This window comes from Oreochromis niloticus, linkage group LG16 (genome assembly GCF_001858045.2).
Source record: "Oreochromis niloticus isolate F11D_XX linkage group LG16, O_niloticus_UMD_NMBU, whole genome shotgun sequence".
Lineage (NCBI taxonomy): Eukaryota > Metazoa > Chordata > Actinopteri > Cichliformes > Cichlidae > Oreochromis > Oreochromis niloticus.
This window is the reverse complement of record NC_031987.2, coordinates 13,818,185-13,835,826: the sequence shown is the minus strand read 5'-3', so window position 1 is coordinate 13,835,826 and position 17,642 is coordinate 13,818,185. Positions and strand designations below refer to the sequence as shown.

General features: G+C 39.9%; 3 protein-coding genes across 3 annotated transcripts; 1 reads left to right on the top strand and 2 right to left on the bottom strand.

Annotated features, from left to right (window-relative positions):
* The first annotated feature begins 55 nt into the window (after positions 1–55).
* Positions 56–2,109, top strand: LOC102079088 (zinc finger protein 525). Its single transcript, XM_005451891.4, has 2 exons — positions 56–212; positions 559–2,109. Exon 2 carries the CDS (start codon positions 623–625, stop codon positions 1,652–1,654), a length of 1,032 nt encoding a protein of 343 aa, XP_005451948.1. The 5' UTR covers positions 56–212; positions 559–622; the 3' UTR covers positions 1,655–2,109.
* On the bottom strand, positions 1,763–9,574 carry prmt2 (protein arginine methyltransferase 2). Its single transcript, XM_003445333.5, has 9 exons — positions 9,338–9,574; positions 9,049–9,246; positions 8,102–8,263; positions 7,602–7,766; positions 7,284–7,459; positions 3,157–3,286; positions 2,934–3,070; positions 2,674–2,848; positions 1,763–2,469 (listed from the first exon to the last, which is right to left on the bottom strand). The coding sequence occupies exons 1-9, from the start codon at positions 9,422–9,424 to the stop codon at positions 2,437–2,439; spliced, it is 1,263 nt and encodes a 420-aa protein (XP_003445381.1). The 5' UTR covers positions 9,425–9,574; the 3' UTR covers positions 1,763–2,436.
* Positions 9,575–10,837: 1,263 nt separating this feature from the next.
* ercc1 (excision repair cross-complementation group 1) lies at positions 10,838–17,221 on the bottom strand. The gene is made up of 9 exons (XM_005451892.4): positions 17,035–17,221; positions 16,382–16,795; positions 15,418–15,521; positions 15,026–15,125; positions 12,031–12,107; positions 11,746–11,845; positions 11,461–11,532; positions 11,164–11,232; positions 10,838–11,075 (listed from the first exon to the last, which is right to left on the bottom strand). Exons 1-9 carry the CDS (start codon positions 17,092–17,094, stop codon positions 11,013–11,015), a joined length of 1,059 nt encoding a protein of 352 aa, XP_005451949.1. The 5' UTR covers positions 17,095–17,221; the 3' UTR covers positions 10,838–11,012.
* Positions 17,222–17,642: the final 421 nt, after the last annotated feature.

Sequence of the window (17,642 nt, the reverse complement as noted above, 5' to 3'; positions counted from 1 at the left end):
CTTTCCAGTGAGGACAGTTGTCCCGCCGCTCGCTAGATGATGCTGCAGCCCGTTTTATCGGAAAACGGGCTGCAGCATCATCTCAAAGGAAAACGATAAGATGTAGACGACAGTGTTCCGCCGTTATTTAACTCTGGTTAATATGGTGTTTCTACGGCGTTCGCACGAAAAGTACTTACATTCAAGCACATTGCTTAGGAAGGATGAGAACGGTATGTGAAAATTGTTGTTTGTGTGCTGCTTGCGTCCTCAAATATCTTCCGCATTGTTTAAAACGAACCACGGCCTACAATAGTTGGTAGGCTGCTAAGTAAGCTAGTGCACATACTTGTTATATTCGCACAGGTCTTGTTGTCGCCTATTTGGCCGACAAGGAGCGATAATGCGATCATAACCTATACAATATGCCCAAAAACCGATGAAGGATATGCGGCTTGTATTTCACCTGAAACAGCGATAAAACCGATTGGTCAGTAAGCAGGGGGGCATCGATTAAACAGTGCGTCCCCCCCCCAATAAAATAAAATTAACAATAATTATGTCATGTTTGTCTCTCAGATGCTCCCATCATCTGTAAGACAGTGAAAACCCCTCCCCTGCTGCTGTGGGCGTAGATGGCACCATGCTGGATAACACCGGTGATCAAGTGGAGCACCAGTCTGGGCGCTGCTCAGACTGTGGGTGCAGTTTTAATCTTTCACATCCTGACTCTGAGCCTGATTCTGATGACACTCCAGCCGATCCTAAACAGCAGAATAAAACAGACAGTTCTTCCAAATGCCCATCCTGCCAGGCAGGCAGCAGCCCCCAGAATGGACGCCGGCCACACCGGCGCATCCGCCTGGACCCTCACAGCTGCAGCCTGTGCTCCAAAACCTTCATCTCTTCCGCTCACCTGACCCTTCACCTTGCTTCTCACAATAAGGAAAGGAAGTTCAAATGTAACACCTGTGGCAAGTTCTTCCATCAGTCCTCCCACCTAATGGCACACAAGATAATCCACAGCGGAGACAGGCCGTTTAAATGCCCAGATTGTGGTAAGACCTTTGGGCGCGCTTCACACCTGAAGACCCACCGTCGACTCCACACAGGCGAAAAACCTTTTAAATGCACTTACTGTGACAAGTCCTTCACCCAGAAGGCTGGGCTACTGGCACACGTTCGTCTGCACACCGGGGAGAGACCATACAAGTGCGAGCAGTGTGGCGAGGGCTTTCGCTCTTTGTCACTGCTGCTCTCTCACAAGGCTCAAGAGGCTTCCGGACAGGCCAAGTCACTGTCTCCACCACCGCTCAGCCAGCCTCAGAAAACACAAACCAACGGCGAAGATCTGAAATGCGGCGTCTGCTGTCGCACTTTTGTCAGGTCATCTTATATCAGGCTGCACATTCGCCTCAACAAAGGACAGCGACCTTATCACTGCAAAGTGTGCAACAAGACGTTTGTCAAACTGGAAACATTTGTGAACCACTGTGACAAACACCTGAGACAGAAAAAGGATAAAAATAAGGGGGTGGAAGACAAAGTCGTCAAACCTCCCCTGTTTGTTCCGCTCTCCAGGCCTTCTTCTCCTGAGTCCTTACCTGCTCAGCAGCTATCCCAGGAGGTCAACACACGCTCCAGAGCAAAAGCAAAGATTAAAACAGAGCCATAGCCAGAAGGAGAGCGTCAGCTGAGACAGAGATGGTGGCAGTAGTGTAATGTTGGTGTTTTAAAAGGTTAAATGTTTACAGATGATGGTAAGAAAGGGACAAACACCAGATTGATAGTTGAAACAGTTCCAATTTTTATTTAATTTATATCAATGTGAGTTCACTAATTGTTATTTTAAGATGGTGATTTCCATTGTGAGCAGTTATCTTTAAGCACTATAATATTTTTATTGAGGTATCTTTTAGGCTAATGTTTGTAACATTTCAAAGGCGTACATTGTTCTGATCTTACAATGTTAAAATGAAAAAAAGGTCATATCTCAAACCATTGTAATGTATGGTTTTCGTTAATCTGTTCTTCTAAATGCATAAAAGCCTAGTGGCATGTATGTACAACCAATAAAAAATGTAAGTTAAATGCTTATTGTAAAACAATATGCCATTTGATGAAAAGTAACATAGTGTGACTCAATCTTGTCTTTTTTTTGCACCTCAGTAAACAGAAAAACAACTGATGTTCCAGCTGTGCGACACAGCGCTGCTTTATGTAAAGTACTTTTGCCCTTCAATAAAAATGGGCAGTAAACGTGCTCTTAGGGTGTCATCACCTGTGATTGCAGCAATCAGGCTCATCACTATGATAGCAGGCATTCCTCTGGCACATTCATTGCAACATGTGAGCAACACACCAGTCCGCTTCAGCAGCAGTCTCACAGCCGAGCAGTTTAATTTTATTAGACTGTTTTTCTATTTTAGATCTCCAACGGTGATGAGCGAATATGTGTCACCTCCACATGGGGAAACTCTTTGTTCCAGCCTAAGGACAGAGGGGAGGGAGAAATGGCAAGTCAACAACTTTATGGGCAGGGTTAAGTTAGGAGATTGTCTTTTTCATTGTTGTTGCACAAACAAACAACCCTTCCAAAGAACACTCATATAAAAAGTAATAAATCAACCTTCCAATTCTTTATAATCAATACATATCTCAGATAAAGTGCATATAGTAAATAAAGATGTTTGCCTGGGCGTTGTCTGGATTGTCTGTGCTCCCTTTAATGGTCCAGTGCAGGGTAACGGTCATGTGGCGCCTCCAGACAGGATTTCTCTGGAGGACAATGGTTCCACTGATCGAGTCTCCTGCGCATACACTTACTGGCCTGTCTAGCATGAACAATGTCTGTTTCCAGTGTGTTGGCCTGTAGGGAAAATGGACTAGTTGGTATGAAATCATATTTAACTAATTATGCATCAGATTTTTTTTTGTGCTTTTCATGTTTTTACCCAGAGTTGGGGCCAGTGTTTAGCTCCACGGTTGCACCTCCTGCTTCCAGGCTCTTGAAGCAAACAGTGAACCAGGCGGTGAATCCATGGAAAACTGCAGACTTCTCCACACAAAAATGAAACTGACCCTTCATTTGCTGAGAAACGAAACAGTCAAGCATTAGTAACAAAATCCAAGTTGGCTCGTTTACAACTTCCTCATAAAAAAAAAAATAAAAATGACCTCGAGGTCTCCCACTTGTAAAGTGTACATGTCGAGGGAGATGACATCACAGGGAGCAGCGAGGCAGTCACATGGATCAATGATGTGGCTGAACTTGGGCTTGGTGAAGAACTCCTGCTGTGCCAAAGGCCTCCAGAAACACAAAAGTATTTAGCACAAGGGTAAAATGAATTATCGGTGTACTCGTAAATTATTCTAACCTTACAATATGTGATAAACTGTGATATATAAAAATGTTAAACGTATAGACTGTGAACTTTTTCATGTATTAAGTCACTGTGGTCACAAATATCAGCTACTAAATAATGCACACTGCAACTGGTTAACATAAAGTCTGTAAACAGTAGCCTCAAAAAGTCTCTAATGTCACAGTATTAATGTATTATCACTGTTCCTTTTCATTAAATTGGACTGCAGTTTTTTAGCAATTCAGTGTTAGCACATGCTTACGCGTTAATAAAGAATTGAACACCTGCATGGTCTTTTTAGGCCATGAACCATAAAATTAAGCCTTATTCATATTAGCAACTGGGGAAATCTTCATTCGGTGATAAAAAGAGGAGTGTTATCACAACATCCTGGTGTAGAGAATCACACTTATGTTTCAGGGATATAAAAACCCTATTGCTGTTTTGTGAAATGCCCACGTAGGTTTTCCCTTCTCTCTCAAATACACACAAATTAGCCATTAATGTTCAATGAAAGGTAACCTCTCTGTTTGTCTCTGAGGTTTGCTGATAGACCTCTTTGTCAAGGTGAAGTTATACTGAGCTCTAAATTTTGTTAAATGGCACTGAGACCAGTAAATAGCTTATTTGGACTTCTATTATTTTCTTTGCAGGGGCGTCTTAACCTCCAAGTGCATTTTATTTAGTCAGCTAAACAAAATATTATTATAAATACTGATGAACAAAAAACAAGTCCCCAGATGAAAAAGATTCACGTTAGAGTTCAATTGCAACATTAAAGATAACTCAGTGATACCTATTTCTGTATTGTAAAGCGCTATATAAGTAAACCTTATTTACTTGTTACAGAAATTTGTGGTAAGAAACCTGGCTACGATACAACTGATGATGCCAAATTTTGTGTTATTATTTCAAAATTTCAACTTACAAGATAATAACCTGAAAATTTGACATATCACTTTTCAGTAACGGACACAAGCCTTCATAGTTTGGTCCTAATACTGACAGGTTTTTGTTTTTTCGCACTAGTGGAACTGTAGTAACTGGAACACAGATTAAAAGAGTGATCACTTACATTTTGGGGCTATTTATCACCAACCTATCAATATTCAATCAATAAAAGTAATTTCACTTTGTTCTGGTGACAAACTACAGCAATTTCTACATTTCATTCATCAGGCAGCGGGACAGAACCAGAGCTGAAACTGACTCTTCATTTCCTGAGAAGTTTAAAGTTCTAGAGCTCTAACGTGCTGCTGACATGGTAGAAACAGCAACACAGACAGCTCACTGAGCAGTAATACAAACACATAAATATATTTATTGTACTGCTCTGTGTGCTTGTGATGATCAAATCACCAGAGTAGAGTTTTTGAAGAATTACTCTCATATTATTTGCAGCTCCAGTGCTGCATTTTGCTCTCATCGTTTTATAATCTTTACATATTTCTGTTAGATGTTCTTATTTTGTTGATATTGTCCCTGATTGCACCATGCTGTCCACAGCTGATCATTTTGTGTGGAAGAAGAATGATGTGTGAAACACCTCTTTTTGTGTGAACGTGCACAGAGCCTGAAGCAGAAAGACTGGCTGTTGATAGCACAGCATCATGATGCCTGTTATCTCAGACTGAGGTTTTAGTTTCTATCAAGCCAGCTAAATCAAGAAAGCCTGGATGTGTTGAACTTGCTTTGCAGTATAAGTGTTTAAGGCAACACATGGACTGGCACAAGGCTGTCTTTCAGATATGAATCAGAGAGGATGATTCGTTCAAAGCTGGCCACCTAGTGGTAAAACCGATTTTAACACAAGCACATAAAGTAAGAAATTAGCCATTACTGGACTTAATAAAAAACAAATCTTTTTAGCTCTTAGTTCACGTCTTACTCATTGGAGCTTTCCTTTTCTTGTGCTGCCTTTTATGTATATGGTGTTGAATCACTGATGTAAATCAGTGAGTTAGTACCATCACTGTGTGTCGGACGTGCAGTACTACAAAAAGTACTGCAGCAAGAAGAGTAGACTTCTTGCTGCAGTAGACTTTTATGAGTAAAGTAAACATTTGTAGCTCACAGTGGCCAGTCTGATTGTGCTTAAAGTCATGTGGCTCCCATGTCTGCCGCTGTTTTCTGACTATCACGTGTCAAGAACAGATCCCCACCTGACCTGCACCACATTACATCGTACTAAATCGTTTATCTGCACATCATCTATGTTCAGAAGGCTTAAAACTACCTGAAAATTTAAATAAGTAAAAAATAAACTATAAAATAAAATAAAATAAATAAAAAGTACATAAAATACATATATATATATATACAGGGAGTGCAGAATTATTAGGCAAATGAGTATTTTGTCCACATCATCCTCTTCATGCATGTTGTCTTACTCCAAGCTGTATAGGCTCGAAAGCCTACTACCAATTAAGCATATTAGGTGATGTGCATCTCTGTAATGAGAAGGGGTGTGGTCTAATGACATCAACACCCTATATCAGGTGTGCATAATTATTAGGCAACCTCCTTTCCTTTGGCAAAATGGGTCAAAAGAAGGACTTGACAGGCTCAGAAAAGTCAAAAATAGTGAAATATCTTGCAGAGGGATGCAGCAGTCTTAAAATTGCAAAGCTTCTGAAGCGTGATCATCGAACAATCAAGCGTTTCATTCAAAATAGTCAACAGGGTCGCAAGAAGCGTGTGGAAAAACCAAGGCGCAAAATAACTGCCCATGAACTGAGAAAAGTCAAGCGTGCAGCTGCCAAGATGCCACTTGCCACCAGTTTGGCCATATTTCAGAGCTGCAACATCACTGGAGTGCCCAAAAGCACAAGGTGTGCAATACTCAGAGACATGGCCAAGGTAAGAAAGGCTGAAAGACGACCACCACTGAACAAGACACACAAGCTGAAACGTCAAGACTGGGCCAAGAAATATCTCAAGACTGATTTTTCTAAGGTTTTATGGACTGATGAAATGAGAGTGAGTCTTGATGGGCCAGATGGATGGGCCCGTGGCTGGATTGGTAAAGGGCAGAGAGCTCCAGTCCGACTCAGACGCCAGCAAGGTGGAGGTGAAGTACTGGTTTGGGCTGGTATCATCAAAGATGAGCTTGTGGGGCCTTTTCGGGTTGAGGATGGAGTCAAGCTCAACTCCCAGTCCTACTGCCAGTTTCTGGAAGACACCTTCTTCAAGCAGTGGTACAGGAAGAAGTCTGCATCCTTCAAGAAAAACATGATTTTCATGCAGGACAATGCTCCATCACGCGCGTCCAAGTACTCCACAGCGTGGCTGGCAAGAAAGGGTATAGAAGAAGAAAAACTAATGACATGGCCTCCTTGTTCACCTGATCTGAACCCCATTGAGAACCTGTGGTCCATCATCAAATGTGAGATTTACAAGGAGGGAAAACAGTACACCTCTCTGAACAGTGTCTGGGAGGCTGTGGTTGCTGCTGCACGCAATGTTGATGGTGAACAGATCAAAACACTGACAGAATCCATGGATGGCAGGCTTTTGAGTGTCCTTGCAAAGAAAGGTGGCTATATTGGTCGCTGATTTGTTTTTGTTTTGTTTTTGAATGTCAGAAATGTATATTTGTGAATGTGGAGATGTTATATTGGTTTCACTGGTAAAAATAAATAATTGAAATGGGTATATATTTGTTTTTGTTAAGTTGCCTAATAATTATGCACAGTAATAGTCACCTGCACACACAGATATCCCCCTAAAATAGCTAAAACTAAAAACAAACTAAAAACTACTTCCAAAAACATTCAGCTTTGATATTAATGAGTTTTTTGGGTTCATTGAGAACATGGTTGTTGTTCAATAATAAAATTATTCCTCAAAAATACAACTTGCCTAATAATTCTGCACTCCCTGTATATATGTAAGTGACAGGACATTGCTCACTGTCAACTGTGAACTAATGGCTCTTACTGAAGAGGAGTGAAGTCGAGGCCGTATGGCCGCTCCCAGAAGGCCATTTTCTCTGCGTAATAGCTGTCGGCCTGACATGGCACCAAGGTGAGGGCCGCAGAGGAGGGCCACATCGTGCCACCATCTCTAAGCCAGCGGTCCCTGGCCAGCAGAACTGACTCCACCATGAACTCAAACTAGAGTGTGGGGAAAAGGCAAAAAAAAAAAGAAAGAAGCAATGTGGTATAGTAAAACCTGAACATGGGTAAGAGCAGAAAAGGATGTCCAACAACAATGTATTTTTTTTTAAAGTAGCAGGACAGGAAGTGTTATAATTACCAGAAGGCAGTTACCCATCCACTCAGAAACCAGGACGTCCACCTGCTCAGGCAACTCGATCTCCTCAGCCCGCCCCTGGAGCACCGTGACCACCTCATCACAGCCGTTCTGCTTCACCAGCTGTCTGGTGTACTCTGCCATTGAGCTCGCCTCCACAGCATACACCTACAACACCACAGATAATCTCCTTCTGTTCACTCTATACATCATGCTGTTTCCTCAATGCAGCAACACGATTTGTCCAGCAGATGGAAGTAGAAGTACACCAATGTTCAATACCTAACTGGTGATTTTGCTCCTCTAAGTAACCACATTTTTGTGAAAGATTTTATTTTTGGACTCTTAGATTCTAATTTGTTTTTGTTATTTGGCAGGAAACCTAAACTCAACTCACAATATATGCAGATTTTTCCGCATAATTTAAAAATGAATGCAATCCCATTTCATTTCAATCTCATTTCGTTTCTCTTTACAACACAAAATCCAACATTCAACATTACCATTGAGGGGCGTGCCAACTGAGCGCAGAACAAACTGATGATGCCAGTCCCACAGCCGAGGTCCATCACCCTCTTGCTGCTGAGAGAAGCACTGTTGCTGAGAATCACCTGCCGATACGCCTCAGTGCGGCTCTTGTCTGACAGCATCTCCAGGTGAAGCCTCTGTCGTGAAACATGACTAAATGAAACACAGTGCCTAAAAAATGTATCTACAGCAAACTGACAGGTAGCCACTGGCAGTTTATTTAATGCTCAAAAATTAGACATTTTTTTAACTATAATAAAATACGGATCAAAGCAGTGATCAGTCGGATAACTGTGCCCCTGTTAAACCTAACTCCTAACTCTTTATAATGAAAAGTGGCTTCATGAAATAAAACGTTAATTTCTAAATGGCAATATGAAATAAAATCAGACATATAAAATTTGCTTGAATTAAACAAGAGTTTTTGATAATTAATCCACTGATGAATAAACTACTCCAAATAGGATCCAAATGAATTCCCAAAACACAGCAGGGTCTAGTTTCATGCTTTTCCTCCCTTGTTTATCAGGGGTGATGCATTAAAGAAAAGGCTTACATGTGTATATTTGGAAATCAGGGGCTAAACAGCATGTTTAGCCTCTGAGCATGTTTACTAGCATCTCAGGAGTAAATATATCACTGAAAACTCTGAATCATGCACCACTGAGCACCAACATCTTAAACCAGCACCGCCACATTGCAGGGTAGTGTCACTTTGACTAGACAAAAGACGACGCTTACTTAAACTCTTAGTCGTTGCATGCTGGTGATTACCTATAGTTACAATGTAAGATGCATGGCTGCTTAACGCGCTGGGAAACAGTTTAAACTCGCATATTATGATTCAAATCATCATTATCTTCAAGTTCATGATAATAATCTGGACACATGCAAAGCAATACACTTCTTTAAAATTTCCAACCAGCGTTCCATAATTGCCAAAGTATTCTTCATCTTGCCACGGGTCTTCTATTGAGGGGTCCTCCTCCTCCTCCCCTGCAGCATCCTGGCTCAGGTAGCCGGCAGGGACATAACCTATGACCCCCTGCAGCTCTGCCCACCACCACTCTGAGGAGGGCTTGGCGTGTACAAGCAGTCTGTCCCCTCTGCTGAAACTAAGCTGTGAGACAAAACAAGTCACACGGTTATTGCTGATACCCCCACCTCCCGTTTTAAGGTTAGGATCTCTGAGGTTTGCGGGTCTCTCTGACCTGATCGGTGCCACTTCCAGTGAAATCTGACCGGGCAACATACTCCTCACAGGACGCATCATCCTCGTCCTCCTTCTCCGTCTGCATATTTGCTTTTGACACTTTCGCTGTTTGTTTTTCTCTAACAAATAAGCCAAATCATTTCACGTGCAGAGCAACTACAAAAAAACCCCACTGTGTGTACCAGAGTGAATCGAGCGGCGAAACTCCTACTTTCGGCTACAGCGCGCACCGCAGACACTTCCTGTTTCGACGTAAGGTTGCGTTATCAAGCCTTCACGTGCTGTCGGAAGTTTCGAAACTGTAAGTTCATCTCAAACGAAATAACACGACATTTAACCCTGTCAGAAAACGTTTAATGCATTTCGCACCAAATATTATTAAGCGTCATTATGAGATACGTTGGTCTTCATATTCGGTTTGTTTCACAGTTGTATTTTCGTCTTTCTTCTGCTGTCATATTCACTTTTATTTCCAAATGGCCTCTATGTTAATATAAGTAACTGGTTAACACAGGCCGACTTGAAGCTTGTCTAAAGCGATGGGAAGAGGCCCTTCACTGAAAGTTTCCTGAAAGACCAAAGAACAGAATTTCACAATTTACCTTGACAAAAATGTTTGACTGAAAAGAAAATGACTTGAAGGTATAAAAAAAAAATAAATGTATTTTTGATCTGCACGCTTTTCCTGTTGCCTCAAATTTAAACTTTAGGTTCTTGATCAAAAATAACCCTGAACCATTCATGCAAATACATTAAAAAAATTCCCCCCAAACCTCCGTATGGGTTACCTTTCTCTTACAAAAAAAGAACCAAAAGATGTGAAAATATTCTCTATTTCTTGTTTAATTTTCTTTATAGCTGATTTAAAGTGGCTTAATGGACACAGCAAAACCAAAGAGTATGTTATGTCCACTTGCAAGAAGATAAAACAGATTTAATATACTGCTGGATATCTCAAAGAATTTTAGATATCCTTCCATCCACTTTCTCAAAAACTTAGATCATAAAAGCTATAAAAAGGGCAAGAGGCATCCCGGACAAGTCGCCAGTTTATCCATACCCCTATATCAGACTTTAAAAGAAATGTTGCCTTGTTTATTCCTTTTTTGAATGAGATTTTTTTTAAAGCATTCTAGTGCACTTTCTGCAGAGATTCAAGCAAAATCCTTGTTGTCTTGTGTGTCTGCAATGAAATATTAAGATATATTATACAGTTAAAAATAAAATAATGTAAAAACCAAAATATAACAAAAATATTTATTAACAAATTATACAAATTAATAACACACACACACACACACACACACACACACACACACACACACACACACACAGAAAAAACAAAATACACAAGTTTGAAGCTCAAACAGTTCACAACTTAAATTTCTAAAACACATCCACGGATTCCAGCGAGGAAGAAGGTACGTTTTAAACATGGGCCACTTCAAACTAACCAGTTCATGTCAAGAATCCACAAAAGAAAAGCCATGGCATGAATATTGAGGTCTAGTTGAGTTTGTATGGGATAAACATGTTTCTCCATTATCTCTGTAGATCGATAGACTTTGTAGTATTCAGTCCTCCTGAGTGTTTTAGTTTGATGTTCAACATGATGATCAAAAATGTAGAACTGTTTTCAGAAGCATATCACATTCTTGGTAAAAAAAAAAGTCTCAGCTGTCTTTTGTCTTTGCCTTGAGAAAGGGCTTATGGAGCACGTCAAAGAGTCGTCTTGCCTGTAAACACAAAATGTCAACATGTTAAATCATCAAACACTTCATCTACGCAGTGTATATTTATACTCAGCACATGTGTTTTCCTCACTTTTTGTGGTCCAAGGCCTGGACAGACAACCAAATCTTCCTTAGAGGCACTGATGATTCCTTCTACAGACTGTTGAAAAAAATATACATCATGTCTGTTTATTGATTGGATCATTCCCACTGACAACATGACTGAACTACATTTACACACTTGAAGTTGTTCATGAACCAATCAAGTTGCACATCTCCCTTTAGGCTTTGCAGACTCTTGTGGTATATATAGTGAGTCTTTAAACGAATTTAATAAACATGATTAATTAATACTTGAAGTAAAAATTGTGAAAAATGAGGCACTCACAGAGAACGCAGACAGCAAAGTAATGGCATCAGTTTTGTTGATAGACTTCACAGTTGTCAGGCAATCTGTAACCTTGAAGTAAGCAGAAATCCAATCAGCATTTTCAGTGTTCATGGTCTTAAAGCTACTGCAAGATTTTGGCAAATACTGTACAATCCCATGTTATCATATCTTCCATGACATTTCTATAATGGTATCTCTTTTATTAAATGGGCACAAGTAGGCGAAAAGACAAACAAACAAAGCACCAAGAGTTCACATAGAAAACGGTGACTCTACACACACCTTTGATAGGTAGTCTTTTTCGACTTGCTCCTTCAGCATGTCAGCTGGCTTCTTTTCATACGACTTATACGTTTCCAGGTAGCGGCCTGCCTCTTCTGGACTGGCAGTTCAAAATGAGAAGTACAGAAAACGACAAAACACGTTTAAAAAGACAAGAAGTGTTTGACTTTGTCTTCGAGCTATAGTTTTTAGATGTTGGAGCCAGAATCACACAGATTATTTATTTTATATACATGTTTTGTAGCAAGCTGCTAGGTGCTCTTGATCATCTGTTGCAAGTCTTACCTCCAAGCCAAGATGAGAGTGCAGTCAGCCATGATGCACATGCGAGCCAGGTCTTTTAACGCATGATGAGGATCTTTCTGTAGTTGAAGAGACGTTAGAGTTAAAACAAAAAAAAAAATCAACAAAAATTCATTCTTAAAGACTTTATGAAGTCACATTAGGGCTTTAGATTTGCTACAAATTGAGATGTTGTGACATTTTTTAATTTTGACCCAAATCTGAGTCTTCTTACACAGTATCTATTATTTGGCAGCTCTGAGATCTTTATTTTCCTACACACAGTGCCAAAAATAGTCTCCAGCTGCACTCTTCACACTTCATTTACACCACTGTTAGCGAAACTAATTCAGCTGAGGCAAGATACACTTCACAAATGAGTAGATCTGCATTGATCACTTACATTAAGCTGCTAAAGGAGAGCTGATTGTTCTGTCTTGTTAAATATAAAAATTTTGGATGTTTACATTTTTGTCCGCAATTCATAAGGCCAGCTGACGTTACCGACCTGACAGCTGTTATTGTTAGATAGTCCACAGACTCATAGAGGTAATTTGTGTCCCTGTTTCTGTTGTTCACTCGCTTAAAAGCCTCCAATTTTGTTTCTAGTATTAACCAGATGTCCCAAAGCGGCAAAAAAAAAAAAAAAAAATGGCCCTGGAGACACGAACACTTGCAGAACTATCACAAATTTACTTTTGAGTTCTGTGGCAGGTGTTTACACAGTATTTAACAAAGGTGAGTATAATCCTTTGAAACACAGTTTAAATGATAAATGATGTAAATTATATCACCTTATGGTAATTGCATTCTCCTGAGCTGACATTTAGAGTAGTGATTCTTATGAAAAGCAACACTCCTTGCAGGACTTTCTCAATTTTCGACCTGTGGGTTTTGTCTGATCTGTATGTCTGCATCATGGTTCCACATAGAAAAGAACTGTCAGGGGAACTGAATAATCTCAACATGAAGCTCCACAAAGATGGAAAAAACATAAAGAAAGATTGATTTCCACCTAAAAATCAGTGGAAGCACAGCTGCTGCAGCAGTAATCAGGAGGTACAAAATGAGCCATAGTGCCGCTCATCAGAGCCGCAGTGGCTGTCCTCCTAAAATGATGCCACCAACAGTGCACTGCTTGCACAATCCAGCTTTGAGAAACAGTTGGGTAAGTGCTTAAGACTTGGCACAGGGGTTATAAATGGAAATCAGAGTTTTTGTGACAGCTGTGAAGGACAATGCATAACATTAAGCTCAGTGGATGGCGTCCAAGAAAAAAAAAAAACTTGCTTGCTCTTCAGCGCAAAACTGTAATATTAAACTTAGAGGAGAAAAAAAAGGATATGAAAAAAAAACCCAAAACAAACCGATGAATATTGGGAGCACGTTCTTTGGGCAGTTGAGAACAATATAAATGTGTTCAGTTCAAATGGGATCCAACATGTTTGATGAGGTGTGGATACATTGGTGCAAAAGGTGCTAGGGAGATGACCTTTATAGTTTGCACTATGAATGTCTGTGAATGTACCAAAATACTGTCTGACACAATGACTCCTAATCTCCAGAAGCCGGCAGAAGAGGGATATTCCAGCATAATAATGATCCAAGGCACACTGCCCACATCACAATAGAGTTTCTAAAGTAGAGGGAAAAAACACTATGACCTGCCCTTTTCAGGTCAGGCCAAGTGTGCTGCCTGACTTGAATCCAACCGAACAAATTTGAACCAGTTTAAAGAGAAAGGATAGAGCAGTACAAACCATCCAGCTAATAAAAAAAAAGAAAAAGTATACTCAATCAGGAGGACGGAGTCTGTCATGAAAAATAAAGATGGACACAAAGTATTAAAATATAAAAAGATCTAAACTGCAGTAGGTGCACTGATTCTGCTTTTATTATAGTCGATCTAAACATGATCTAAGATGAGTTACTTTAAGAGCAAATTCTGTTCAGCATAGATGTAATCCAATTACAAGAAAATGACACAATTTTAAAACCAAGTGATATTGCACAGGGGTGTACTCAGGTCTGCTGTCTGTGTGCAAATCTTCTGAATGTAATACCATACAGCTTGCAAAATGCAGTCAAGATATTTCACAGATGTGTAGTGCACAACAAAAGAAAATGAAGCTTGAGCGCAAATTAATTTGCATCACCGCTGTTTTGATCCTGTCACAAGACGACTTCTAGTTGCTCAGAGAAAGTGTAAACAATTTAGATGAAAACAAAGAGAATAAGAAGATGGTATCAGTCTTGAAATCCTGTAGCAGGAAACTTTGTACAGCCTCCTCCTTTCCTGATATGTACAAACTGCAGATATTTAGATATAGATTTCACAAGAATAATATTCAACAGCTTGTACTGAATGATTAAAAAAGACGCAGGAGCTGCATTTGAAATAGAACAAAAGTAATACTTCTAAAAAGTGCCTTAATGCATTATTTATGTGATTACAGTTTCAAATCGCTTTGACGCATTTCTCACATCAGGAACACCATTCTCACCGCTCTTCTCAAATTAATAACACGCTTCCCCAGCAACATTAGCATTTCCCATTGCGTCTGTACACACTGCTGTTATTTCTGAACATACAGTCCTTTACATTCCTTTTTTAGAATCTGAACACTTAACATTAGGCTCATGTTTTTGCAGTACTTTCAAAGTCAGTAAGGTTTTGATAAAAGTAGAACAATAAACACATTAAGACAATTGAGAAAAACTCTAAACTGGACTGTATATCATAAGCATGTATTAGTTTTACTTTATCAGAGGAAATGACACCTTAGAATAGCTGCTGCAGCCATTCTAGGATCTTAATTTGATTAGATTTGATGTAAAGACATTGGCTTTGACAATGATTGGACATAGAGCATCCCCTAATGGTTTGATAAATAGTAATAATCTCCCAGTTACCACAAAGAAGTCAGGACACTGAATGTTGACTAAATACTTTAAATAATCAGTATCAAGGTTAATGTTAAAGAGCATCTTTACTTACCACATCTACTTGAACTAGTAGCACTCGTAGTGTGAATGTGTGTCCAAGCTGTTTCAGACGGTCATGGATATAGTTTGGGTTGAGATTGTGATACCTCAGACTTTATGTCGAGCCAAAAAACAAACCAAGAAACAAACCAAGAAACAAACAAACAAACAAACAAACAAACAGAAGGGACATAAACCAACATCAAAGCAAGGAAAATACACAAGAGAAATAAGGTAAGGGAAAAAAAGCATTTTTTTTTTTAAACAAATATATGCATAGAAACCTTTTTTATAACAACATGATGTTACAGTAACAGAACAAATGTATAAAATTTTCCAGTGTGTGCAATGACAACAACTTTTTCTCACTCACATAAACAGAGTTTGTGAAGCACAAAAACCCACCTGAGGAAGAGAGCACAGGTTGTCTGTCCCAAGACATAATCTGGCACAACATCTCCAAACTCCCATGGTACACTCCTAACAAACTTCAGAATGGGGTTTCCTCTCTGTAGTGTTAGAAATAGTTTTTTTTTAATATAAAGTGTCTTTTCAACATTGATTGCAATATATGCTCATAATAGAGTTGACACACTTCTCATTAAAAGTATTAACCCCATGTTGTGAAGGATGAACTAAGAGAGATAGAAAGAGTTGGGTGTAGAAGGTAAATTGCTACACCCTTACAGAACACAGTGTCAGACAAGACAGGCTGATTGATCTTGAGTGTATGATAACAGGGTGCTATAGCCAACAAGAAATAGAGACCACGTTGTGTCAATTAAAGCTGACTTCAACATGAAAATAAAACATCCCTGGTAACAACTGTAAGGTAGGGAGGGGTTTTCTCACACAGGACAAGATCCCTGACTAGAGGTAAATGACCGTTGCCATGCGGAAGAACCCTGAGGAGAACAAATCAGGGGGTGCCAAGTCTAAACCATGGCATCTCCCCATCAATAGCCAATCACAATTATTTCCTGTTCTCATGTGTCTAATATATACTTTGAATTATGAATTGTACTTCACTTCTCTGCGTGCAGACTGCTTGACACTGAGTAGTCCACAGCTGTGCAAGCCAAATCTTTAACTGCCTGACAATAAAAATAGCGTGAACAGCGAGGTTGTTTCCTGAACTTCACTCAGCAAAAAAAGAACACGACAGTAGCAATGTAAACAAACGTGGTGTTATACCCTGCCACTGTGCAGACCTGAAAACACTAATTTCAGCTGATCAGTGAACAACAGACAAATGTAACCTCCACAGAAAATAGCTACTGGGACAATAACAGGAATGCATGAAAGGAGGCTACGGTTTTCTGTAAACCATGCACCTGTTGGGTCAAAGCTATATAGTTTTAATGCATACCTGTCGAGGACTGACAATAATGCTGCTCCCAGATCCCACTGGTTTAGGACCCAAGCTGATGCCCGGTTCAGACCTTTGACCACTTCCCTCTGTTTGACCGGTGGTAGCCTCCTGTGCCTCTTCACTCAGTTTGACATGGGGCCCTTTAGCCAAGTCCTGCACTGTTTTACATTTTTCTGTGCTGGAGGACACTGTAGATGGCTCACTTTGCCTCACACAGGTAACTTCAGCATCATCGCTCCTGGGCAACTTGGAGGCAGCATCTCTACGTGAAGCAGCAGCCGCATTGCTTTTACTCTGGACGATGTATTCTGCGTAGGACACCGGCTGGCCCACTGACTGAGCAGGCTTTGTGGTAGCTGAAGCTGAAGTGCTTTGTCCAACTGTAGAAGCGAGTTGAAACTGTGGCTTTGGCTGAAACGCAATCACAATGAAATACTCTCTGAGAATCGATAATTTTACTATGAATTAAATCACATAAAACAACCATTCACGAGTCTGGAAATACACCTGACGAAAACTTTTTATAGATACGCTTTATAGCTAATCTTTAAGTGAATCTTACGTTAAAAATTTAAATTGTATGCTTGAAGACTCGTTTGCTAGCAAGCCTGCTACGTAACCGCGAACTTATTTTTTAGCAAAATACAGACCGGTGTTCTTTCTTTAGTGAAAGCAGAATCGTCCAGGTTGATGTTAAATCTCTTCTTCATGTCTGTTGACAGCGGGAGAATTTTCAAGTAAAAACATTTAGTTGAACTTGTAACAACTCGCTTTCTGACACACAATGCAAGGTTGCAACGGCTCTTCCGGGCCAATCCTATCAGAATAAAAGCATAAGCACCCACCTTTTCAGTTCCTTCTGTCACAGGATAAAAACAAGCGTTATATAGTTATGCACTAAATTAGACTGTTGGCATGACATGTAAGTAAGTTAAAATCAACTCTATCAACACGACCTTAATTTGTCTTGATATTTCCGAATAAATAGTCCACGTTCACACAGACCCGCAACTGATTTGAAGGTTTTTGAACATTAATTTTAAGGACATTTTTAATGCGTGTCATTCCTCATTAGTGGGATTAGGTGTCCCACTTTATCATACGTTCCTCATGTTACCCCTAATTCTGTTTGGCTCTGATTTTCAAAGTGAATACATGTCTCAAAGAAACGTGTCTGTGATAAACCACCAATCCATCCCTGTTGAAATCCAAAGACGATTCAAAGAGAGAACGGTGGCTTAAATATACGTTTTAACAG

What these genes read in the sequence shown, in the direction of transcription:
- prmt2 (XM_003445333.5), bottom strand. Translation starts at nt 9,424, where the DNA reads ATGCAGACGGAGAAGGAGGACGAGGATGATGCGTCCTGTGAGGAGTAT. An exon ending in CTGGAAGTGGCACCGATCAG is followed by an intron (nt 9,247 to 9,337) that starts GTCAGAGAGACC and finishes TTTGTCTCACAG; the next exon opens with CTTAGTTTCAGCAGAGGGGA. An exon ending in ACAATCCAGACAACGCCCAG is followed by an intron (nt 2,470 to 2,673) that starts GCAAACATCTTT and finishes CTCTGTCCTTAG; the next exon opens with GCTGGAACAAAGAGTTTCCC.
- LOC102079088 (XM_005451891.4), top strand. Translation starts at nt 623, where the DNA reads ATGCTGGATAACACCGGTGATCAAGTGGAGCACCAGTCTGGGCGCTGC.
- ercc1 (XM_005451892.4), bottom strand. Translation starts at nt 17,094, where the DNA reads ATGAAGAAGAGATTTAACATCAACCTGGACGATTCTGCTTTCACTAAA. An exon ending in TACTAGTTCAAGTAGATGTG is followed by an intron (nt 12,108 to 15,025) that starts GTAAGTAAAGAT and finishes CTTCAACTACAG; the next exon opens with AAAGATCCTCATCATGCGTT. An exon ending in CTTTGCTGTCTGCGTTCTCT is followed by an intron (nt 11,233 to 11,460) that starts GTGAGTGCCTCA and finishes TTTTTTCAACAG; the next exon opens with TCTGTAGAAGGAATCATCAG.